The 25,020-nt window shown below is 49.1% G+C and overlaps 1 protein-coding gene across 4 annotated transcripts in view; it reads left to right on the top strand.

The window, feature by feature from the left end:
• The window catches only part of LOC117091682 (sialic acid-binding Ig-like lectin 13), a 63,236-nt gene extending 50,527 nt beyond the window's left edge, over window positions 1–12,709 (top strand). Inside the window, exons 1-8 of one of the 4 annotated variants that reach the window (XM_033224311.1) lie at window positions 6,418–6,547; window positions 6,612–6,992; window positions 7,179–7,457; window positions 7,684–7,731; window positions 10,507–10,761; window positions 11,091–11,184; window positions 11,527–11,607; window positions 12,412–12,709. In XM_033224311.1, the coding sequence (XP_033080202.1) occupies window positions 6,514–6,547; window positions 6,612–6,992; window positions 7,179–7,457; window positions 7,684–7,731; window positions 10,507–10,761; window positions 11,091–11,184; window positions 11,527–11,584 (1,149 nt within the window). In that variant the 5' untranslated portion in view covers window positions 6,418–6,513 and the 3' untranslated portion in view covers window positions 11,585–11,607; window positions 12,412–12,709. Of the gene's footprint in view, window positions 1–6,417; window positions 6,548–6,611; window positions 6,993–7,178; window positions 7,483–7,683; window positions 7,732–10,506; window positions 10,762–11,090; window positions 11,185–11,526; window positions 11,608–12,411 lie in introns of those variants that run through there. The other 3 variants (XM_033224313.1, XM_033224310.1, XM_033224315.1) reach the window with 3 other exon arrangements.
• Window positions 12,710–25,020: the final 12,311 nt, after the last annotated feature.

The raw sequence follows: 25,020 nt of genomic DNA, 5'->3' as shown, positions 1-25,020 counted from the left end.
GTCAGAGATGGAAATTCTTAGAAAAAAATCATACCTTTCTTTGTCAATATGCCCAATGCACCCTCAGAATCATTCTTATCGTGGATATCAAGTGTGGGAATAGGTCAATGGGGGTTTGAACCTTGAACTTCTGAGGGTTTGAACCCAGAAGGTCAAACTCCAGTCAACCTATTCGCTCATAAAAACGTGGAGGAAAGAGCTGGATGTGGCTCCTTGTGGCTGTCAGGAAGATGCTGTTGGAGCTTACAGGCTGGAGGTGGTGCTCTCTGTCAGCTGCAGGAACAGCATGAGCCATGAGCTGGGGAGACCTCACATTGCATGAACATTGCTAGCCAGAGAATGAAGATGGCTCAGGCATCTGCAGCCCACCACACAGGTAGCAAAAAGCAGCACCCTGAGGGTTACACTGTACATCAGTAATGTGCTAATCTTGACCTTGAGTTACGGGGTGTTCCCAGATTTCCCACTTCCTGGGCCCAAAATTAAGCAAACATGTTTTTTGTTTTTGTTTTGAGATGGAATCTCGCTCTGTCGCCCAGGCTGGAGTGCAGTGGCACGATCTCGGCTGACTGCAAGCTCCGCCTTCCAGGTTCACACCATTCTCCTGCCTCAGCCTCCCAAGTAGCTGGGACTACAGGTGCCTACCACCATGTCAGCTAATTTTTTTTTTTTTTGTATTTTTAGTAGAGACAGGGTTTCACTGTGTTAGCCAGGATGGTCTCGATCTCCTGACCTCGTATTGCCTGCCTCAGCCTCCCAAAGTGCTGGGATTACAGGCGTGAGCCATCACACCCAGCCGCAAACATGTTTTTTTAATAAAACCCTTCTTTTCCAGATTAAGCTATTGGTTTTCATTTCTGTTCCTTGCAATTAAAAAAATGAGATTATTGAAAAAATGAGCAGAGGCTTTGCTCTAAGAAATTTCTGTATATATATATATATTTTTTTCTGCATGATTATTTGTTGATCTAAACTCATGGCGTGGGAGATGACAAGGTTTCAGTGAAATGCCTGTTACGAACTGAATGTTTATGTTCCCCCAAAATTCATATGTTGAAGTCTTAACCACAAATGTGATGTATTTGGAGATGGGGCTTTTGGGAGGTAATTAGGTTACATGGGGTCATGAGGGTGGGGACCCACTATGGGATTAGTGTCTGATATGGTTTGGCTGTGTCCTCACCCAAATCTCATCATGAATTCCCACATGTTGTGGGAGGGATCTAGTGGGTGGTAATAAAATCATGGGGACAGGTCTTTCCTGTGCTGTTCTTGCGATAGTGAATAATTCTCACAAGATCCGACGGTTTTAAAAAGGGGAGTTTCCCTGCACAAGCTCGTCTCTTGTCTGCTGCCATATGAAACGTGCCTTTCACCTTCCGCCATGATTGTGAGACTTCCCCAGCCACGTGGAGCTGTAAGTCCATTAAACCTCTTCCTGGCCGGGCACGGTGGCTCCAGCCTGTAATCCCAGCACTTTGGGAGGCCGAGACGGGCGGATCACGAGGTCAGGAGATCCAGACCATCCTGGCTAACACGGTGAAACCCCGTCTCTACTAAAAAATACAAAAAAAAAAAAAAAAAAAAAAAAAAACTAGCCGGGCGAGGTGGCGGGCGCCTGTAGTCCCAGCTACTCGGGAGGCTGAGGCAGGAGAATGGCGTGAACCCGGGAGGCGGAGCTTGCAGTGAGCCGAGATCCGGCCACTGCACTCCAGCCTGGGCTACAGAGCGAGACTCCATCTCAAAAAAAAAAAAAAAAACCTCTTCCTTTGGTAAATTGCCCAGTCTCGGGTATGTCTTCATCAGCAGTGTGAAAACAGACTAATACAGTGTCCTTGTAAGGAGAGACTCCACATAACTTGCTGTCTCTTAACCATGTGAGGACACAGTGAGAAGGCGGCATCTACAAGCCAGGACACAGAGCCTAACAAGAAAACAAATCAGGCCAGGCGCGGTGGCTCAAGCCTGTAATCCCAGCACTTTGGGAGGCCGAGACGGGTGGATCACGAGGTCAGGGGATCGAGACCATCCTGGCTAACACGGTGAAACCTCGTCTCTACTAAAAAAATACAAAAATACTAGCCGGGCGAGGTGGTGGGCGCCTGTAGTCCCAGTTACTCGGGAGGCTGAGGCAGGAGAATGGCGTAAACCCGGGAGGCAGAGCTTGCAGTGAGCTGAGATCCGGCCACTGCACTCCAGCCCGGGCTACAGAGCGAGACTCCGTCTCAAAAAAAAAAAAAAAAAAAAAAAAAAAAACAAATCATCTGACAACTTAATCTTCTAACCTTGGACTTCTAACCTCCAGAATTGTAAGAAATAAATTTCCGTTGTTTATAGGAGGCTTAATTTATGGTATTTTGCTATGGCAGCCCAGACAGGCTAAGACAATCCCCTAACCACATGTATTCCATGTGGCTACAGTATTCTCTGTACAGTGGCCCAGTATGGTGGCTCATGCCTGTAATCCCAGCACTTTGGGAGGCTAAGGCTGGCAGATCACTCGAGAGCAGGAGTGCGAGACCAGCCTGGCCAATATGGTGAAACCCTGTCTCTACTAAAAACACAAAAGTTAGCTGGGTGTGCTGGTGGGCGCCTGTAATCCCAGCTACTCAAGAGGCTGAGGCGGGAGAATCACTTGAACACGGGAGGCAGAGGTTACAGTGAGCTGAGATCGCACCACTGCACTCCAGCCTGGGCAACAGAGTGAGACTGTCTCAAAAAAAAAAAAAATCTACAAAGACACTTTTTTTTTTTTTTTTTTTTTTTGAGACGGAGTCTTGCTCTGCCGCCGGGCTGGAGTGCAGTGGCCGGCTCTCAGCTCACTGCAAGCTCCGCCTCCCGGGTTCACGCCATTCTCCTGCCTCAGCCTCCCGAGTAGCTGGGACTACAGGCGCCCGCCTCGTCGCCCGGCTAGTTTTTTGTATTTTTTAGTAGAGACGGGGTTTCACCGTATTAGCCAGGATGGTCTCGATCCCCTGACCTCGTGATCCACCCGTCTCGGCCTCCCAAAGTGCTGGGATTACAGGCTTGAGCCACCGCGCCCGGCCTACAAAGACACTTTATATGTAAGGTACTATTTAGAAGTTCAAGGAGCTGAGACTGGATTTCTTTGGGTGATCGTTATTCAGCTTGCTGAGCTGTCCATGTGATCTCTTATGCGGTGGAACTCTTGTGCATTGCTGATGGGAAAGTGAAATGGTGAAGTTGCTCTAGAGAGTAGTAGTGGGGTTCCTCAAAAAAATTAAAAATAGAATGACCTGATGATCCAGCAGTTCCACTTCTGGGTATATGGCCCGAAAGATCAAAAACTTGAGCATAGTTTTATGCATGTATGTTCACAGAAGCATATTCACAATAGCTAAAAGGGAAAAGCAACCCCAGTATTCCTAAAAAGTGAATGAATAAGAAAAGTGTGTTATATACATACAATTGAATATTACTCAGCCTTAAAATAGAAGGAGAAGCTGGACTGTGGCATGGTAGCTCACGCCTGTAATCCCAGCACTTTGGAAGGCCAAGGCAGGCATGGCACTTGAAGTCAGGAGTTTGAGACCAGCCTGGCCAACATGATGAAACCCTGTCTCCACTGAAAATACAAAAATTAGCCAGGCATAATGACATGTGCCTGTAATCCCAGGTACTTGGGAGACTGAGGCAGGAGAATCACTTGAACCTGAGAGGCAGAGGTTGCAGTGAGCCTGATCATGCCACTGCACTGCAGCCTGGGCGACAGAGCAAGACCCTGTCTCCAAAAAAAAAAAAAAAAAAAAAAAGGAAAAAAAAAAACCCAGAACAAACAAACAAAAAACCAAGGAGGCAGGTGTGGTGGCTCACGCCTGTAATCCCAGCACTTTGGGAGACCAAGGCAGGCAGATCACCTGAAGTCAGGAGTTCGAGACCAGTTTAGCCAACATGGTGAAACCTCATCTCTACTTAAAAAAAAAAAAAAGAAAGAAAGAAAAAAATACAAGCCGGGCATGGTGGCTCACTCCTGTAATCCCAGCACTTTGGGAGGCTGAGGCGGGTGGATCACCTGAGGTCAGGAGTTCGAGACCAGCCTGACCAATATGGTGAAACCCTATCTCTACTAAAAATACAAAATTAGCCAGGTGTGCTGGCACATGCCTGTAATCCCACCTACTCCAGAGGCTGAGGCAGGAGGATTGCTTGAACCTGGGAGGTGGAGGTTGCAGTGAGCCGAGATCACACCACTGGACTCCAGCCTAGGCAACAAAGAAAGAAACTCTGTCTCAAAAAAAAAAAAAAAAAAAAAAATTAGCCAGACCTGGTGGCAGGCGCCTGTAATCCCAGCTACTCAGGAGGCTGAGGCAGGAGAATGGCTTGAACCTGGGAGGCGGAGGTTGCAGTGAGTTGAGATCGCGCCATTGCACTCCAGCCTGGGTAACAAGAGTGAAACTCCATCTCAAACAACAACAACTAAAAAAGGAGAAGCTAGCACATGATGCAGCATGGATGAACCTTATACACATTGTGCTAAGTCAGTCACAGCAGGACAAACGCTGTATGATTCTACTTATATGAGGTGTGTAGAGTAGGCAAATTCATAGACATAGAAAGTAGAACCGTGCTCGCCAGGGGCTGTGATCAGGAAGGAATAGGGCATTTTCACCTCTTTGATGCAGTTTCAGTCTGGGAAGATGACACTTCTGGAGACCAATCATGGTGATTCATAACAATGTGAGTGTACTTGGTGCCACTTCTCTAAACACTGAAAAATAGTTAAAACGGTAAACTTTTTCTGTTGTATGTTTTACAACAATGAAGAAAAAAGCAAATGAAGATTTCATCAGCCACCTCACCAAAAAGGAAAAGCAGATGGCAAACAAGCCCATGAAAATATCCTCAATATAATTTGTCTTTAGGTAATTACAGAATAGAAGAAGAATGAGGTAGAATTACATACCTAAGAAAAATGACTGAAAACTACAACAAAGGTAAAAAGAAATTTTAAAATATGTGGATAATATAAAATGCTAGCAAGGATGTGAAGTGATCAGAGCTCGTCTACTGCTGGTAGGAATACAAAATGGTATATACACTTTGGAGAATAGTTTGTCAATTTCATATAAATTTAAACTTACACATGACCAAGTGTAAGTCTGGCCAAGCACTTGACTCCTAGGTATTTACTCAAGGGAATTAAAAACTTACGTTCACACACAGAAATTTGAATGGAATATTTATAGCAACATTATTTTAGAGTCACCAGAACCTGAAAACAATTGCAGTGCCCCTCACATGGTAAATATATGCAAAATGAGAGACCATGATAACAATGGAGAACGAGTCAACAATTACACTAAAATGATGGATGTATATTCAGCCCCATAGATGAGCCTCAAAGGCATTACGCCAAACAAATGAAGCCAGATTTCAGAGGAGACATTTTGTATGATTCCATTTATATGACATTCTGTGGAAAGGCCAAACAACAGGGATGGAGAATAGATCCGTGTTTTCTCAGGGACTAAGTGTAGAGGGAGGATTGACTTCCTAGGGTCAGCAGAGGGAGGGAATGTTCGGGTAATGACACTTTTCGGTGTCTTCACAGCGGCCGTGTATATAACTATATACATCTGTCAACCCACATAAAATTGCATATGATAAAGAATGAATTCAATCATATCTAACTTTAAATAAATTAAAAATTTTTAAACATAAGATGCCACTGCACTGTCACTAGAACTGTTCCAATATAAAGCATAAACTGGGCACAGTGGCTAACGCCTATAATCCCAACACTTTGGGAGGCCAAAGAGGAAGAATCACTTGAGGTCAGGAGTTCAAGACCAGCCTGGGCAACATGGTGAGACCTCATCTCTACAAAAAATACAAAAATTAGCCGGGCATGGCAGTGGGCACCTGTGGTCCCAACTACTCGGGAGGCTGAGGTGGGAGGATTGCTTGAGCCAAGGAGGTGGAGGTTGCAATGAGCCGAGATGGTGCCTCCGCACTCCAGCCTGGGCGACAGAGTGAGACCCTGCCTCAAAAAACATTTTTAATTTAAGTGTACAGATATACACAAAGCGTGGCAATACCAAGCATTGATGAGGACCTGGAGCTACTGGAATTCTGGCTCACGGCTGGGAGGAGTAGTCGAAGTCCATGCCATTTTGGACAGCAGTTTGTCAATTCCTGCCAAAGTTAAACATACAGGTAGCCTTTAGCCCAACAATTACTTTTTTTAGATCTTCACGAGTATACCATGGCTCGGATGTCCCCAGAGGTCCTGATCCAGGCTCTGGTAAGAATCAGTTTCTGCTCCATCTCCTTTCCTCTCTGGGCCGGTCGCTGGGTTCTCTGGGCCATGGGGTTTCTGTCCAATCAGTGTGGAGGAGAGGAGCTCTGACTTGTGGGTCTGAGGTTTCTCTTCTGTGCAGGACTGAAGTCTCTTTTCCTCCTCCGCTTCCCGTTGGGCCCCACGGCTCTTCTCCTCCACTCGGTTCCCCTTCTGTCCTCACAGGGGGAGCGCAGGGAGCCTCCGCCTCAGAGATGCTGCTGCTGCTGCTGCCCCTGCTGTGGGCAGGTGAGTGGCCCCAGGGAGAGGGGCTGTCCGGGGATGAGCCGACCTGACCCTCGTGTCTCCACAGGGGCCCTGACTCTGGAGGGCTTATTCCATCTGGAGGTGCCGGAGTCGGTGACGGTGCAGGAGGGTCTGTGCGTCCTCGTGCCCTGCACTTTCTTCAATCCGAGGTACCCCTTCAGCAGGCATGACCGTGATCGTGGCTACTGGTTCCGGGAAGGAGACAATCCTTTATGGGATGCTCCAGTGGCCACAAACGACCCTGCTCGAGAAGTCCGGGAGGAGACGCGGGGTCGATTCCGCCTCCTGGGTAATCCCAGGGAGAAAAACTGCTCCCTGAGCATCAGAGACGCCAGGAGGAGGGACAGTGGTTTGTACTTCTTTCATATGGAGGACAGATGGATGAAATATAATTACAAAACTCCCCTGCTGAATGTGCATGTGACAGGTAAGGCACAGGATCCAGGAGCAGCCACAGGAAGAGGTCGTAGGGGCTGCAAGGCAGGGCTGGGCTGGGAAGGGGTAAAGGGCAAAGTGAGTCAGGCACAGGGGAAGACCTGAACCAGAGCCTGCGCTTCCCCTGGGCTGCACCTCAGAACCCCTTCCTGATCCTGCGTCCCCATCTCCTCACCAGCCCTGACCCACAGGCCGGACATCCTCATCTCAGGGGCCCTGAAGTCCGGCCGCCCCAGGAACCTGACCTGCTCTGTGCCCTGGGCCTGTGAGCAGGGGACACCCCCCATCTTCTCCTGGATTGGGACCTCTGTGTCCCCGCTGAGCCCCATCACAGCCCTCTCCTCGGTGGCCACCCTCATCCCACAGCCCCGGGACCACGGCAGCAGACTCACCTGTGAGGTGACCTTGCCCGGGGCCGGTGTAACCACGACCAGGACCATCCAACTTAATGTATCCTGTGAGAGCTGGGCCAGGACACCCAGGTCCCTGATGGGGTGGGGTCGCTGATAGCAGGAGATGGGGGTCAGGGCTGGACACAGGTGCTGAGTCCCAGAATTTGGGCTTGGAGTTGGGGGTCAGGAGGACACTAGCTCTGCCTTCCCTCTTTATGCAATCTCTGGGGAGAGAGGGCCGGTGTCCCCAGCCCTCACAGTGATGCGGGTCGCTGTGTCTTTCTGTCCCAGACCCTCCTCAGAACTTGACCTTGACTGTCTTCCAAGAAGATGGCACAGGTAGGATGGTGCTCCCTCCCTGGGGTGGGGGAAGCAGGGCCTCCAGCTCAGGGCAGGGCCAGGTCCCTCCTCATCCTGGACTCACCCTGGCGACCTGAGACCCCCACGTGGGTGAACCCAGGGCCTCTCTGCATCCTCAACCCCAGTGGCCACCTGAGCAACTGTCCCCTCCCCTCCCCCACTCCCTTCAGAATCCTGCACACACACACACACACCTTGGCCCCACTGCAAGGGCAGGGTGACAGTCACGCAGCAGACCCAACCCCAAGGCCCCTGATGATCCACTCCCGGAATACACATTCAGCCTCAACTTTTAATTTTCCCCGGTAGTTCTGACCTAATACTTCTGGATAGACGATATTGTCACATGGGCAAAAGTTCAAAATGCACAGCAGAGTCTGTACTTGGAAGCCCGTCCCGCTCACCGGAATTCACCGGTATCTGTCTAGGCTGCTCTGAGCCTTGGTTTGTGCACCTGGAGGATCTCAGAGGTGGTTTGGCGTCAGTAGTGAGACTGTCCGCCCCCTCCTCTAGGGCTGTATGTGATTCCACTGCACAGATGGACTCTGATTTTGTGGAATCTCCGAACTCATGATCATGACGCTAACTTAGCTGAGCACAGGAATGCTATAGTGATTTATCCTGTATCTCTTTTCACAAGTGTGTATGTGAATGTTAAGTGCAAAATAGCTGGGCCATTGTGTTTTTTGAATATTGAGCGATGTGGCCATGTTGTTTTCCATCTAAAAAGGACAAACCCGCCTTGCCAACAGGAAGGGGTGGATGCGTGAGTTTCCCCAGCCTCACCAACCCAGTGTGGGGTTAGATACTTAGACCTTTGCCAATATTGGGTGAAAATCTGCATCTCCCTGTGCACATTCATTAGAATGTTTCTCTGACTGTGAATGGTCTGCATTTTCTTTGTACATTAAGGCGCCATTTTATTCTTTTGTTCTGTGAACTCCCATTGATAGTCTTTTCTCAGCTTTCCAGAGTGATTTTACCTTTATTATTTATTCTTGAGTCTCTCTTTAGTTTGAGAAGTTGCTGAATATTAGTAATATACATTACAAATACGTGTCCCAATATGGCATGTGGCTTTGTCTTTCTTTCTTTTGTCCTCCAGGCCGTAATGCAGTGGCAGGATCTTGGCTCACTGCAACCCCACCTCCCGGGTTCAAGCAATGCCTCTGCCTCAGCCTCCCAAGTAGCTGGAATTACAGGTGCGAGCCACCACACCTGGCACTTTTTTTTTTTTTTTTTTTTGAGACGGAGTCTCGCTCTGTCACCCAGGCTGGAGTGCAGTGGCCAGATCTCAGCTCACTGCAAGCTCCGCCTCCCGGGCTCACGCCATTCTCCTGCCTCAGCCTCCGGAGTAGCTGGGACTACAGGCGCCCGCCACCTCGCCCGGCTAGTTTTTTTTTTTTTTTTTTTTTTTTGTATTTTTAGTAGAGACGGGGTTTCACCGTGTTAGCCAGGATGGTCTCGATCTCCTGACCTCGTGATCCGCTCGTCTCGGCCTCCCAAAGGGCTGGAATTAGGGGCATGAGCCACCGTGCCCAGCCCTCTGTGGCTTTTACTTAGCTGTCCACGATTTTCCCAATGTACAGGAACCTATTTATTCCTGTATTCACACTTCCTGATTTCTTTTATTGGTGCCAATTACCCCCATGCCGAATTTATTAAAACAAATCTGGGCCGGGGTGCAGTGGCTCACGCCTGTAACCAGAACGGTTTGGGAGGTCAAAGTGGATGGATTGTTGAGTCAGGAGCTCGAGACCAGCCTAACCAGCATGGTGAAACCCCATCTACTAAAAATACAAAAATTAGCTGTGTGTGGTGGCACATGCCTATAATCCCAGCTACTTGGGAGGCTGAGGCAGGAGAATTGCTTGGACCCAGGAGGTGGAGGTTGCAGTGAGCCGAGATAGAGCCCTCCACTTTTCCTCCTGTGTCTTGTGTCTGAACTCCACCCTCCACCCCAGCCTATACACCCTGTCTCCCTCCAGCCCTGCAGGTCTATTTGCATTTTCTGGATGTGATCAGGTTTTGGTCATCTTTGCACCTTCTGTTCCTTCTTAATGGAATGTCCTTCCAGCCCTCATTATCTAGCGACCCCTGCTTGTCCTCCATACCCTACTACTTCCTGTGTGAAGTAGGTATGCCTCCTCCAGGAAGCCTTCCTGGATCACGTAATTTACATGGTCTTATATACATTGACATCTCCAAGGTTACTGGAGCCTGAGTCACCTCCAACCTATGTCATGTGGTCTCATGAGCACCTGTTCCTAAGTCCTGCTACCAACCAGACTCTGAATTTCTGGGAGTGACAGCCTCTCAGAGGCACAGGGATAAGTCAGTAAACCAGTGTCAGGTGAGGACTCAGATAAAGAACAAGAAGGTTCAGGGAGAACCTGGAAGCTGAGGTGTCAGCAAGAGCATTGACGAGGACATGGAATATGGGCCTAAACTGACATCTTATTTGGTTGCCCTGTAAAGCCTGAGACCCTCCCTCTGTGATTTCTAGGGCACAAATCCAGCCAAAAAGGGCGCATCAGTGCAGAGATAAATCCAAACCTTGCTATATACAGAAATTGGGGCCTGAGCCAGGCTCTAAGCCCGGGCTCACCCCGCTTTCTGGATCCATCTCACAGTCTGTGTCTATCATTCTTTGCTTGTGAGTCTGAATCTGTTCCTCTGTTTGGTCTCCTTAGGTGTCCTTCTTCTTTCCCTCAACCTCTTTGTCCCTCTGACCCTCGGTCTCTTTTTCTTCAGCATCCACAACCCTGAGAAATGGATCATCTCTTCAGGTCCTGGAAGGACAGTCCCTACACTTGCTCTGTGCTGTTGATAGCAATCCTCCTGCGGGGCTGAGCTGGGCCCAGGAGAACCTGATCCTGAGCCCCTCACAGCCCAACTCCGGGATGCTGGAGCTGCCTCAAATGCACCTCAGGAATGAAGGAGAATTCACCTGCCGAGCTCGGAACCCCCTGGGTTCCCAGCAAGTCTCCCTGAGGCTCTTTGTGCAGAGTGAGTGTCAAGGGGCTGCACACCAGATCCTCTCTCCCAATGACCTTTACTCCCAGGTCTCTGAACAAGTAGTCCACCGGGCTCACCAAGAGAATAGGACTGTGCTCAGCTCAGCCTCAGCCTCAGCTGTGAGGCCAGCAATGTCTTGAGGGCCAGAGCCTTCTGTTTGTTGCTGCTCAGTCTTGGTAGGGGATGAGGTAAGCCCTGGGCTGTTTTCTGACATGCAGGGATGCAGGTAGAACTGGTAGAACCTATGTCCAATTATCAGGAGCGAAACAATAAGGAATTGTGGTCTAGCAGACGAATCCACCTCATGCACCTTTTTGCAGGGAAATCAGGGCCCATGGCAGAGGTGGTTCTGGTGGCCATCGGGGAGGCCGCTGTAAAGATCCTGCTTCTCTTCCTCTGTCTCATCGTCCTCAAGTGAGCACTGCCCCAGGGAGCAAAGGGAGGTGCGGGGAGGGCAGGGGACACAATGCTGAATTTGAGTCCCATTGCTGGAGGGTCCTGAACCAGTCAAGAGAACCTGGACCAACAGAGGCTCCGCTGTGGTGAGAATTTCACCCAAGACAATGTTTTCTGTACCCAGCTTTGCTGTGTGTCCAGGGCGAGAGGTTCCTTCTCTCATCGTGGAGGTCTTGGGGGCTGAACCTGCTCTCTCCACATCAGTCCCCTCCAGCGCCTTAGCAGAGCACAGGGAAGTGAGTCTGCTGCCCCCTGCACCCTGATTTGGCCACACTCACAAGTCCTTGTCTTTTCACTCAGAGTGAAGTCCCACAGGAGGAAGGCAGCAAAGGCAGCTACAGGTGTGGAGGCGGCATAGGTTGTCAAAGGTTAATCTCTCAGGTGAGTGTTGAGGGCATCTCACCCTCCAACATCCCACTGGGCACCTCCCCCTTGATAGCCCCCATGATTGCTCTGCTCAGCATGGTACACCCATCTCCCTCCCCAAACCCTCTCCTCCTCCTGGGATCCCCATCCCACTGATGACACAGTGGTCCCGCCTCTTGTCACAGGTAAGTGACTACCTGAGGCCAGTGGCATGGGCCATAAAAAGAATTTACCAGGACAGTTGTAGGTGTAGAACTGCAGATTTATTAGAGAAAGTATGAAAATATGTTGCAACAGGGAGGCCGGCAAGAGGGGAGCTGACTGCAAAGAGACAAAGGCTTGCCCCGGCAAGGGGCCTGTGGTACTTGTGCTGGAGAGGGATGCATGGAGTACTGATAATGTCAAGGTTGCAGTGAGCTAACTCGCCTTGTTCTATCAGCTGAGGTTCTGATGATAGCTAGGCACAGAAAAGTTGTGAGTTACTTGCGCAGGAGGGCCACCTGTCCTGAATCATGAAGAAAGGCAGGCTTGTAGCTTACCTGCTTTCTCTCTTTGCTTTCCTCTGCTCCCACCAGCCTGACTCCTTTACCTTATTAGGATTTGACGCTTCTAAACTCAGAACCAGAATGTGAGTCTCCACCTTGAGCTCCCTCCCTCCTCCAGGGCTCATAAATCATTAACTCTTGTTCCTCTTTCTCCTTAGCAGGGCTCATCTTGGAGCCCTTTTCTCCATCCTGACTCCAGTCATGCCTTGGGCCTCACCTCTTCCCTGGTCACTGAACCCTCATCACCTTTTGCCTCCATCTCTCCTCAACACAGGCCTCCAGACTCTGCTTCCAGACGCCTCCTTGTTCAGTGCCTCTACCGCCTGACAGGTGGTGCGTCCTCTCCACTGCTGGAGAATGAGGCGGAAACACCACAGCCTGGACTGAAGGCCTTGCAGGGTCTGTCCCCTGCTGGACTTTGCTCCCAGTTGGTGTGCAAATGGCCAGGCAGCCCATGAGAAGATGCTCAGTATTGTTACTCATGTCACAAATGCAAAACCAAACTGTAAAGGAGATGCTACTTCACACTCATGAGGAAGACATTAAATAAACAAATAAAATGGACAAACAAACAAAAACAGAAATAAATCAGTGTTTGGTATGATGATGTTGATAGATACAACTAAATAGTTGGTTGCTTATAATGAATAGTTTGGATCTCAGAGAGTTGAGAAGAGTCCTACTGTATTGTTGATAAATTCCTTTGTATTTAGGCCTTTTGGATAAGGACTAAATAGGTATTTGGTAGCATATGCAGAACCATCACGAAAGTAGTAGCTGCAAGAACAGACAGTCACAAGTGTTTTGCATTGTGTTTTGAATACCCTGGGTAGAGCTACCATGGGCAACCTAATTTTTTGAATTGGTTTATAACTCTTTGTAAAGGTCTGAATAAAACCAAACATACACTTCTCTTGAAAAAAAAAAAAAAAATACTGGCCGGGTGCGGTGGCTCACACCTGTAATCCCAGCACTTTGGGAGGCTGAAGTGGGCAGATCACGAGGTCAAGAGATCGAGACCATCCTGGCCAACATGGTGAAACTCCGTCTCTACTAAAAATACAAAAATTAGCTGGGAGTGGTGGTGCACACCTGTATCGTCCCAGCTATTTGAGAGGCTGAGGCAGGAGAGTTGCTTGAACCCCGGAGGCAAAGATTGCAGTGAGCCGAGATCGTGCCACTGCACTCCAGCCAGGTGAAAAAGTGAGAGTCCATCTCAAAAGAAAAAGAAAAAAGAAAAAACTACTAATTGTTTGCAAGGATATGGACAAGTGGGAGCCCTTTTGCACTGCAGGTAAAATGGTCTGACCCTGTGGAAAACGCTTTGGAATTCTCTCCAAAAGTTAAGCCTAGAAATACACTGTAATCCAGCCATTCCATTGCTAGATATGTTCCTGGAATTGAAAAGCATGGACTTAAACAGATACCTATACACCAATGTTCACAGCAGCATTATTTACAGTAGCTAAAAGGTGGGGGAGGGGGAGAAACTCATGTCCATTGACTGATAAGTGGATAGAAAAAAGGTTCCATATCCACAATATGGGATATTCTCTAGCCTTAAAAATTGAATGGAACTGATACATGCTATAACATGGGTGATCCTTGAAACAACATGCCAAATGAAAGAAGCCACACATAAAGTGACAAATGGTATATAATTCTGCTCATGTAACCTTACCTAGAATTGGCAAATTCATGGAAACAGAAAGTAGAGTCGCATGTCAGAGGCTGGGAAACGGGGCAAGGAAGAGGGTAATTGTGCAACTGGTGCAGAGTTTCTGTTTGGATGATGAGGAAATTCGATAAATAGAGGTTGCACAACATGGTGAATGTGCTTAATGTCATGGAATTGTACCCTATAGAATGTTACAAATTGCAAATTATATGTTACATAATGTATAGTCAGGTCTACCACTACTATAAAGAAATACCTGGAACTGGGTAATTCAGAAAGGAAAGAGGCTTAATTGGCTCAAGGCTCTGCAGGCTGTACAGGAAGCACAGCAGGCTCTGCTTCTGGGAAGGCCTCAGGAAACTTAAAAACTTAAAAAGTCTTCAAAAGGTGAAGAGGAAGCAGGCAGGTCTTACACGGCCAGAGCAGGGTCTTTAGAGAAAGAGGAGGCCGGGCATGGTGGCTCACGCCTTTAATCCCAGCACTTTGGGAGGCCAAGGCGGGTGGATCACCTGAGGTCAGGAGATCGAGACCATCCTGGCCAACATGGTGAAGCCCCATCTCTACTAAAAATACACAGATTAGCTGGGCATGGTGGCATGTGCCTGTAGTTCCTAGCTACTTGGGAGGCTGAGGTAAGAGAATTGTCTGAACCAGGGAGTCGGAGGTTGCAGTGAGCTGAGATCGTGCTATTGTACTCCAGCCTGGCAATAGAGCGAGACTCCGTCTCAAAAAAAAAAGAAAAGAGCTACACATCACACTTTTGAACAACAGATCTCCTGAGAACTCAATCACAAGAACAACACTAGGGGTTGGTGTTAAACCATTCATGAGCAACCACCACCATGATCCAATCACCTCCCACCAGGCCCCACCTCCAACACTGGGGATGACAATTCCACAGGAGATTTGAGTGAGTACACAGATCCAAACTGTAACACATGTAACACATATACTTTACCAAAATAAATTAAAAAAGGAAACAGCAAGTATCTCTGTCATCAAGGTCCTGTCATTCTCGAGACTAGAAGGAAAAGATAAATAAATAAAATGAGAGCATGTGGGATGGTGATCTGTGTTTGGAGGAAAGTCATGCAGAAAAGGGAGCTCATGACAAATTGAGGAACAGTTTATCATCTGACGGCGAGAGGAGGCGGTGTCTGAACAAAGGCGTGAAGGTGCTGAGCAGGGAGGCTCTGTGTCTGAATAAGAGAAAAGCATCCTGGGAAGAGGGAAGGGGAGCAGCAAGTGTATTACTCAGAGGTAGCAGCAGGCCTGGGCGCTGTGGACACAGCCAGAACCTGAGAGCAGAGGGAGTCAGAGGAGGGAGCAGCGGGGAGGACGGGGCAGCCCGTGTGGGGCCCTGAGGCCACACAGGAACCTAGAGCCTTTGGAGAGAGCAGAGGCTCGACTGGACTCTCACTCTAACAGGACCCTCGGCTGCCCTGGTCAGAGCAGACCTGCATGGGTCACGGCAGCCACAGAGAGATGGAGCAGGTGGTGCTGGGTCTTCCAGGAGGGGGGATGGGGGCTGAGGGGGCAGAGTGAGGACGTGTTTTGGGATGTGTGTGAAAGGTCAAGCTCCCAGGGTTTTCTTTTTTTTTTTTTTTTTTGAGACAGAGTCTTGCTCTGTCGCCCAGGCTGGAGTGCAGTGGCGCGATCTCAGCATGATCTCAGCTCACTGCAAGCTCTGTCTCCTGGGTTCACGCCATTCTTCTGCCTCAGCCTCCCGAGTAGCTGGGACTACAGGTGCCAGCCACCACACCTGGCTAATTTTTTTTTTTTTTTTTTTTTTTTTTTTAGTAGAGACAAGGTTTCACTGTGTTAGCCAGGCTGGTCTCGATCTCCTGACCTCGTGATCCACCCGCCTCGGCCTCCCAAAGTGCTGGGATTACAGGCGTGAGCCACCGCGCCCGGCGGCTCGCAGGGTTTTCTAATGGATGGTGTCATCGATGGGAAAGGAAGAGCAAGGATGGGGCCCGCATGTTCCCCTCGGCACCTGGAAGGAAGGAGCCGTGTCCATGGAAGACTGCAGAGGGAGGCTTTCAGGAGCAATGATAATTCTGAGAATCCCCCTGACATCCGAATGCGGGTAAGAGGGAGACAGCTGTGTGCAAATGTCTGGAGATCAGGAGAGCTGTCCAGGCTGAAAGTGTTGAGGTTATAATGATTCTAACAGCTGATAATATTTATGCAATCCTCCCCTTTCTCTCTTATCTTTCCATTTCTGTGGTTTCACTTACCCGTGGGACAGTACACTACTACGGTATTATAACAAAGAGAGCCCACATTGACATAACATTTATTACAGTATATTGTTATAATAGCTCTATTTTATTATTAGTTATTGTTGTTCATCTTTTACTGTGCTCATTTATAAAGTAAAATTTATTAAGCCGGGTGTGGTGGCTCACGCCTGTAATCCCAACACTTTGGGAGGCCGTCAAGAGATCGAGACCATCCTGGCCAACATGGTGAAACCCTGTCTTTACTAAAAATACAAAAAACAATTAGCCAGGCATGTTGGTGCGTGCCTGTAGTCCCAGCTACTCAGGAGGCTGAGACCTCTTGAGAATCTCTTGAACCCTGGAGGCAGAGCTTGCAGTGAACTGAGATTGCGCCACTGCACTCCAGCCTGGTGACAAAGCGAGACTATCTCAAAAAATATATATATAATTTATCATAGATATACATACGTGTGTGTGTGTGTGTATAAAAACATAGCATATGTAGAGTTTGCCCTGTCTGTGGTTTCAGGCATCCACTGAGAGTCTTGGAAGCTATCCACTGTGGATGGGGGGACTACTCTACAGTAAATCTTTATAGTGTAAAGTGATGACAAGAGATAACAAGGGGAAAGAGATTGATAAGAGTATGACAATTCCTCCAACAATTAAAAATAGAGTCGAGCGTGGTGGCTCATGCCTGTAATCCCAGCACTTTGGAAGGCCGAGGCAGGGGGATCACGAGGTCAGGAGATAGAGACCATCCTGGCTAACATGGTGAAAACCCGTCTCTACTAAAAATTAAAAAAAAAAAAAAAAAAAAATTAGCCAGGAGAGGTGGCGGGCACCTGTAGTCCCAGCTACTTGGGAGGCTGAGGCAGGAGAATGGCGTGAACCCAGGAGGCGGAGCTTGCAGTGAGCCGAGATCGTGCCACTGCACTCCAGCCTGGGCGACAGAGCAAGACTCCATCTCAAAAATAAATAAATAAAATAAAATAAAATCAGAATTAACATAGGACCCAGCCACTCCACTTCTGGTCTACCTGAAAAGAATTGAAAGTGGGAACTTGAGGGCCCGGCATGGCGGCTCATACCTGTAATCCCAGCACTTGGGGAGGCTGAGGCGGGCGGATTGCCTTAGGTCAGGAGTTCGAGACCAGCTTGGCCAGCATGGTGATACCCCGTCTCCACTAAAAATAAAAAAAAAAGCTGGGCATGGTGGCAGGCTCCTGTAATCCCAGCCACTTGGAAGGCTGAGGCAGGAGAATCACTTCAATCCAACAGGCGGACGTTGCAGTGAGCTGAGATCACGCCATTGCACTCCAGCCTGGGCAACAGAGCAAGACTCTGTCTCAAAAAAAATAAAGAAAGAAAGAAAGAAAGAAAGAAAGTGGGAACTTGAATAGAAATTTATACTCCCGTGTTCAAGGCAGCATCATTTGCCAGAGCCAAGAGGTGGAAACAATCCAATCTTTTCTGGAGAGGTAGATGGGTAAGCAAAAGGTGGTAAAATCATACATTCGAATCTGTCAACCTTAAAAAGAAAAGAAACTCTGGCACCTGCTACCACAAGGCTGGGCCTTGAGGACATTATCCTAAGGGAAATACAGTAGTCATGAAAAGTCAAATATGTACAGTTTCACCTACTGAGATTCCTAGGGGAGTCATATTCACACAAACAGTGAGTGCAGTGGTGTTTGCCAGGCACCCAGGAGAGGGAAAACGGAAAGTCGCTGTTTAGTGGGTACAGAGTGAATTTTGCAATATGGAAGAGTTCTGGAAATTGGTTGTACAACAAAGTGAATATGCTTCACAGAACTGAACCATGCACCTAAACATAATGACAATGGTGATGTTTATGTTCTGCATTTTCTTTTTACCAAAAGTAAAAGGCATTTGAAAGGGGAAGAGCTGATTGCAGGTAGAGAAGAGAAGTTCACAGGACAGAACCCCCGGAGAATCCAATGAGGAGGACACAGCTGAGAACCAGGCTGCATCGGCCTCCCTGCTTATTCCTCTGGACATCCCTTTACCGTGGTATCCAGACTGCGTTTGCCCACAACACTGGGCCTCCTGCACTCGAGAGCCTGCCTCATGTTGGGACCCTATTTCTCTCACTGCACCAGCTCCCGTCCATCAAGCAATAACTCACAACTGCATAATTATGTTCATGGTTTATTGTCTGCTCCCTGCACCGGAGAGTAATCTGGATCAGGGCCAGGCGGGCATCTTCCTGGGACTCCTTCTGCAGCCACACCTGCCCTGCCCAGGCCTCAGGGGCCCTCCATCGAATTCCATAATTTTTTGACTCCTTATTTGGATCTTCAATCCATCACCACCAAGTGTGCCAACTCAGAGAGATTATCTGTAATTCCTCAGCCCTAATGTCCTTTTACATAAAATGGAAAGAATAGCTCTGAGTTTATTGTGGGATTTGGGGAGGAAGCAGTGTGATTAGTCCTCACCTGTGCTATTTTCCTGTTGCTGCTCTAACAAATTACCCCAGTGTTCGTGGTTCGTGGTTTGAAACAAGACAATTTCTTTTCTTACAGTTCTGGGGGTCAGAAGTATGGAACAGAACTCACTGGGCTATAAAATCAAGGCTGGTTCCTTCTGGAGGCTCCAGAGGAGACTCTGTTCTTTCACCTTTTCTGCCATTCAGCGGCCACCTGCATTTCTGGGCTCATGGCCCATTTCTCAGTTGTCAGAGTCAACTTCGTGACATCTTTTCTCCTCTTTGACCTTTGTTCCATCCTCACGTCTTCTCTCTCGGACTCTGATTCTCCCCCTTTCCCTCTCATAAGGACCCTGTGGTGACACTGGGCCCATCTGGATAACCCAGGATCTTCTGCCCATCTCAAGATCTTGATCTTGAACTTAATCACATATGCAAGATCCCTTTGTCTTTTTTTTTTTTTTTTTCCAACTCTTGGCTCTTGTCTCTGCAGGGTAAAAGTTCCTTTATCTTGTGTGGCAACATATTCACAGCTTCCAGATGATGCAGGATTTTTGACTCCTTAGCTCAGCTAGGTCCAGGTTCTTGTCTCATGACCAGGAAAATTAGTCATGTAGGGGAGTGGAGTAGAATTTGTTAAGTGAAAGGAAAGCTCTCAGCAAAGAGAGGGTTCCTGAAAGCAGGTTCTCCGTTACCCCCTCACAGCTGAATAAAATGTGGTGTTGTTGTTGTTGTTTTGGTTTTTTGTGGGTTTTTTTTTTTTGTGGGTGAGTGTGGTAGGAGTTTTGCTCTTGCTGCCCAGGCTGGACTGCAGTGGTATGATCTCAGCTCACTGCAACCTCTGCCTCCTGGGTTCAAGCGATCCTCCTGTCTCAGCCTCCTGAGTTGCTGGGACTACAGATGTGAGCCGCCATGCCCGGCTAATTTCATATTTTTAGTAGAGATGGGGATTCACCATGTTGGCCAGGCTGGTCTTGAACTCCTGACCTCAAGTGATCCACCCACCTCGGCCTCCCAAAATACTGGCATTACAGGCATGAGACACTGCAACTGGCCACAAGGGCTTTTATATAAGCTGATGGGGGCTGGGTCCCCTGTTTGTATAAGGTGCAAATTCCTGATGGCTCCACCCCATTCCCCAAGTGCATATGTGGGCCGTTAGTCCCTTGCTGGGGTGTTTAGGGAAGCCCTCTGTGCAAGTTCCCTTATCTGCACAAGACATCTGGTGTAACTGCTTATGAGGTGGGTCAGAGGTTCTCCAGGGACCCTTCCCTTACTCTGTGCCTAAAGCAAGCTGGCTAACTTCTTTCACAGGGATTAGCAAGTGGACATCTTTGGGGGCCATTACCCTGTCGACCACTTCATCTAATCAGGTCTAGGCATTGTCATTAGTCAATATTTATGTACATGGTGAACAAAGAAGAAATAAATGGGGTCCAGGAAATGTGGAATTAATGAATGGAATAGGCAACAATGATCCTTGTTGGAATGATTTTACCCCAGCTGTGGCTACTAGCTCAGAGCGGGGCCCAGGGCCTCCTGCCTCTCTCTGCATGACCCGTTCAGGAAGTTCGTATCCTAGCCCTGCCTCCGCCTGGAAGGTGCCCACAAACTTCTGTCTGGTCCAGCTTGTACTGAGCACAATTCACTTCCCCTTGAAAGGCGTCCTCACCCATGTGAGTCAGCTCAGTCAATGTCCTGGAAAGCTCTTTACACATCTCTGAATTTCACCGATGCCTTCCCATGAGTCGAGAGCTTCGCAAACTTGGCTTCCGGAAAATGTCTCAAATCCCTCCCTTCCTCCATTCTCACAGCCACAGTCCCACCTCAGGCCTCTGACTTTGTTCACCTGGACCCAGGTGACGCCTGGCCCTGCAGCCGCCTCCCTCCTGGCCTAGAAGCCTCCGGTCTTGCTCCCTCCAGCGACCACAATTCGGTTCCCAAAGAGGAGCCTCTCTCTAACCAAATCTTTCCCTGTCTCATCCCTACTTAGCTCCTCCCTTGGCTCCTGTGGCCCCAGGAGAAAGCCCAAGTGTGTCACTTGTCTTGGTTCCTCCAAGGGGCCAGAACCACGAGCGTTAGCACCCTCCACAGTTTTGCACATCAAGGCCAGTCATCCTGGGATGTTCTCTCCAGGTCCTGATACAGCCAAGTCCTCCCCATGTTTCCATGCCCCTGTCCCGGGATCATTAAGGCGTCTCCCCACCCCTGTATGCTGGGGGTCTTTGTTCCTACTTGCCCTTGCTTGTGATGCTTGTTTTAGAAATGCTGTTTCCTCTCCTGAGTCTGGGGGAGGGCACAGGGAGAGAAGGGCCTCTCAGCCCTGCCCCTCCAGCTCTCTCAGTCTCCCTAGTCCCACAGATTTTGGGCAATGCCACCTCTCTGCAGGTGGAGGAGGGCACTCCCTGCACCTGGTCTGTGATGCTGACAGCAGCCCTTCTGCCAAGCTGAGCTGGTCCCAGGGCAGCTTGATCCTGGGCCCCTGCCAACACTTGCATCCCCAGGTCATGGAGCTGTCCCAGGTGGTTTTAGGGGACAGAGGAGAATTCACCCACTGGGCTCCCACCCATCTCCCTGAGCCTGGCTGTGTCGGGTGAGTGTTAGCAGAACACTTGCTTTTGCTGGGGGCGCCTTAGGCAAGGGAAGAGTGGGCTGAGGACACTGCCACCTCTGTTTTCCTTCTCCTAGCCCCCTCCTGTACCGCCTGTTCCTGCTCCCAAATTTCTGGAGAGCAGTGGAGCTCCTGGCTTCTGCCCCTCAGCCTGCTCGGGGAGCCGTAATGGGGATGGCTTTCTTTTCACCTGTGACGTCACCTGGATCTACTGCACAGGGGAGAAGCCCTTCTCAAGTTGTTCTATAACTTGAGCCCTCAGATCCCTGAGTGGCTTCACCCATCCTCTCCTCCCTAGAGCACACCTTCCACAGCACTGGTCTCTCCTCTCACAACTGGGTTTCCCACACAGGCTCAGGGGCTCTCAAGGGGATAGAGCTGCTTGCGGTGACTGAGCTCCCTCCTCACAGGAGAGCTGAGGTCTGAGCTCCAGGGCCCCAGTGGAGGCGAGGGTCCTTCAGACCACGTGTCCTAAGACTGTCACCCTGCACGTGGCTAGAGCAAGGGCTCCTGGGTGCCTCGGTCCCACCTCCTGTGCAGAACAACCTCTCTCCACCTCTCACCTCTGTTTTCCACACCGTTTCCTGATGGCTCTATTGGAATGGTTGGGAGGGCAAGAGAGGAAATAGACTGATATATGTTATCACTGATTTGAGTTATAATCCATGTAATATCCTCCTCTCCATGCTTACTTTAATGTGATTTTGATAGGCCACTAATTCATCCCCATAATATGTTGGTATAAACTCCATATCACGTTTATTAAGAACAGTTCTTTTTTCTTTTTTTTTTTTTGAGACGGAGTCTTGCTCTGTTGCCCAGGCTGGAGTGCAATGGCGCAGTCTCAGCTCACTGCAACCTTTGCCTCCCAGGTTCAAGCGATTCTCCTGCCTCAGCCTCCCATGTAGCTGGGATTACAGGCATGCACCACCACACCTGACTAATTTTTGTATTTTTTCTTAGTAGAGACAGGGTTTCACCATGTTGGCCAGGGTGGTCTTGAACTCCTGACCTCGTGATCCATCCACCTCAGCCTCCCAAAGTGCTGGGACTACAGGCATGAGCCACCGTGCCTGACCTTAAATTTTTTTGGTAGATACAAGGTCTTGCTTTGTTGCCTATGGTGATCTCAAATTCCTGGCCTCAAGCAAGGCCACCCACCTCAGCCTCCCAAGGTGCTGGGATTACAGGTGTGAGCTACTGGGCCAAGCCTAATATTAATTTTTACTTCTTGGTTGGAAGTTTGCATTTTTCACTGACTAATTTTAATATTTTCTGTTTGTCACTGAATTTTAATTATTTGATTATTATGTCCCTTTCTGTGTGGAGAGCAGGAGTGTGTGTGATAGAAAAAGGTAGAGAAGATTAAGAGAGAGAGTGATATCCTGTTTCAAGTAGATTGAGTATCTCGGATCTGTAAATTTATAGTTCTGGTCAAATATGGACAATCAAAAGTGATATTTATGTAATTTTTTCTGATTTTCTTTTCTCTAAATACTGCACATTGTGATTTTTATGTGGTTGGCTGCTTGATTTTGTTATATTCCATTAAATGGCATTGGTGTTTTTTTCTTGAAAGTCATTTGCATTTAGATTGACTTTTTTTTTTTTTTTTTTTTTTTTTTTTGAGATGGAGTCTTGCTCTGTTACCCAGCCTGGAGTATACTGGTGCTGTCTCAGCTCACTGCAACCTCCGCCTCCTGGGTTCAAGTGATTCTCCTGCCTCAGCCTCCCAAGTAGCTGGGATTACAGGTGCCCAACACCACACCCAGCTAATTTTTTTTTGTATTTTTAGTAGAGATGGGGTTTCACCACCAACCTTCAACAAGGCTGGTCTCGAATTGCTAACTTTAGGTAATCTGTCCTTCTTGGCCTCCCAAAGTGCTGGGATTACAGGCATGAGCCACTACACCTAGCCGAGGTTGGCCTTTTTAAGGCTCCTTACCTTTCACTCTCTCCTATGATAGTCCCAGTGTTCTCTTTACTCTGGGGCTGTTTTTATTTTCTTGGCTCTTCTTTTCCATCCACAGTAGGCAATCATTTCATGGGTAACTCATGTTTTGGAGAGCAAGTGTCCTGCTGTTCTGTAAATAACAGGAGAGTAAAAGAAAAGTTAACAGATGGGGAAAATATCTGAAATACACATATGTAACAGGTTTCAGATCACAGACAGCTTTGGGGTTTGACATAAGGAGTTGAATCTTACTTTGGAAAACTAATACTTCAAGTGAGTGTCGTATCACATTCACACATCAGTAAGTAACCATTATATCTGACAACAAAGCGTTGCGCTTGCAAAATTTTTCCTTCACTAGAAATTAGGATGAATCCAACTTTCTCCTCTAGTGATATTTCACTCTTCTTGCCTTGCAACGTGTTATTCTGACTTGAAAAGAAAAGGACGGAGGCCCAACTAAGAGCCCCTGAAATATACACGACCCCAACCCAAACAAAACAAAGATGCATGACCTGAAAAGCCCCCAGGAAAGCATTTTCTTATGTGGACATCACATGCTTGATGTGCCTGGGTGGAAATCATTTGAGAATAACGCTGTAAAGAGCGTGAATATTTTGAAGGGCTTTATATTTTGGGGAGGGTGGGTTGGGGATGAGAGAAGTGGAGTGACCATGGTGACTTCGTTTTTGCTCTAATGTGATTCCCCTGGAGGAGATCTGGTTCTAAGGTGCGGCGAAAAAGTAGCCTTTTTAGAGAGTACTATCTGGTAACGTGTCCAGAGCCTGGGACTCGTTTCCCTGGGAGCCTCCCTTCTGCAGGACCATGGACAGCGCAGGCTCTGGGGCCTGGGGCTCCGCTGTGCAGAGCGCCCCCTGGGGGCGGTGTCCTGAACTGCAGTACAGCCCGAGGTGGGAGGAACCCAGGACCAGGTCCGGAGTTCAAAGGACACAAAGACGCTGGTCAGGGAAGGTCCAGATCCCCCTTCTTCCGACAAAACCTCCTGGGCTCCATGGGGGTCTCAGCTGCAGCCACTCTTGGGCTCTCCATCCTCGCCAGGACCCTGGCCCTCACCCCTCCCTCCTCAGGACGCGGTCCTCAGGACGCGGTCCTCAGGCCGCACCTGCGCCCCCAGGGAGGGATCCTGCCCCGACCGGTCAGACCCTCCCGCCTCTGCCTCCCCCACCTGCCACCGTCCCCGCCCTTCCTCCCAGCGCCCACCTGTGTCCTCGTGCAGCTCCGGGGTCTGGAACCTGGGTGGGGCTTCCTAAGCCCCTCCGTGTGGAATTATGGACGAAGAGCAGGCGCATAGCCCCTGCTGAATGAAGGAGAGGCGGGTGCGGGGGTTCGGGGGTGGTATTGAGGGAGCTGGTTTTGGAGGGAAGAAGTTCAGGGAAAACTTTGAATTCATTTCAGCATCTTTGTGTCCTTCTCAGGCCAGAAGACAGACTTGAGGCTGACCAGAAACCAGTCCTGGGGCCCCGGGCAGCCTCTCCAGTCTTGTCTGACCAAGGCAGGGAGGGAGGGTTGGGCAGGAAGTGCTGGGAGCAAGTGGGGACGTCGGGAGCTCTGGCCTCGCTAGAGAAGGGGACATGGTGAGGAGGCCACAGAAACCACAGGAACTCAGAAAAGTGAAGAGAGGGGAATGGGAGGGAGCAGCGATGTGGAGCAACCCGCGGGAGGAGGGAGACCCTGTGGCTCTCCTGGCTCCTGTCAGCTGATTCCATGGGTGTGAAATGCTCAAAGGCAGAGGTGGGGCTTGGGCCCAGGCTGGGGGTCCTAGAGATCAGCTCATTAGGGACCCACCTCCACCAGGACCCAGGCACCCTTCCTCCCCGCACTCCTCCCTGGGAGAGGCCCTTTTCTGAGCTCTGTGGAGAGGAAGGTGTGATGTCCCCCAACACAAGAGCTCCCCTGGGGGAAGGAGGCTGGTGTCCTCAGAGAAGGCCCATGTTAGTCACAG

This window comes from Trachypithecus francoisi, unplaced genomic scaffold (genome assembly GCF_009764315.1).
Source record: "Trachypithecus francoisi isolate TF-2019V2 unplaced genomic scaffold, Tfra_2.0 Lachesis_group12, whole genome shotgun sequence".
NCBI lineage: Eukaryota > Metazoa > Chordata > Mammalia > Primates > Cercopithecidae > Trachypithecus > Trachypithecus francoisi.
This window is presented reverse-complemented; position numbering and strand designations above follow the sequence as displayed.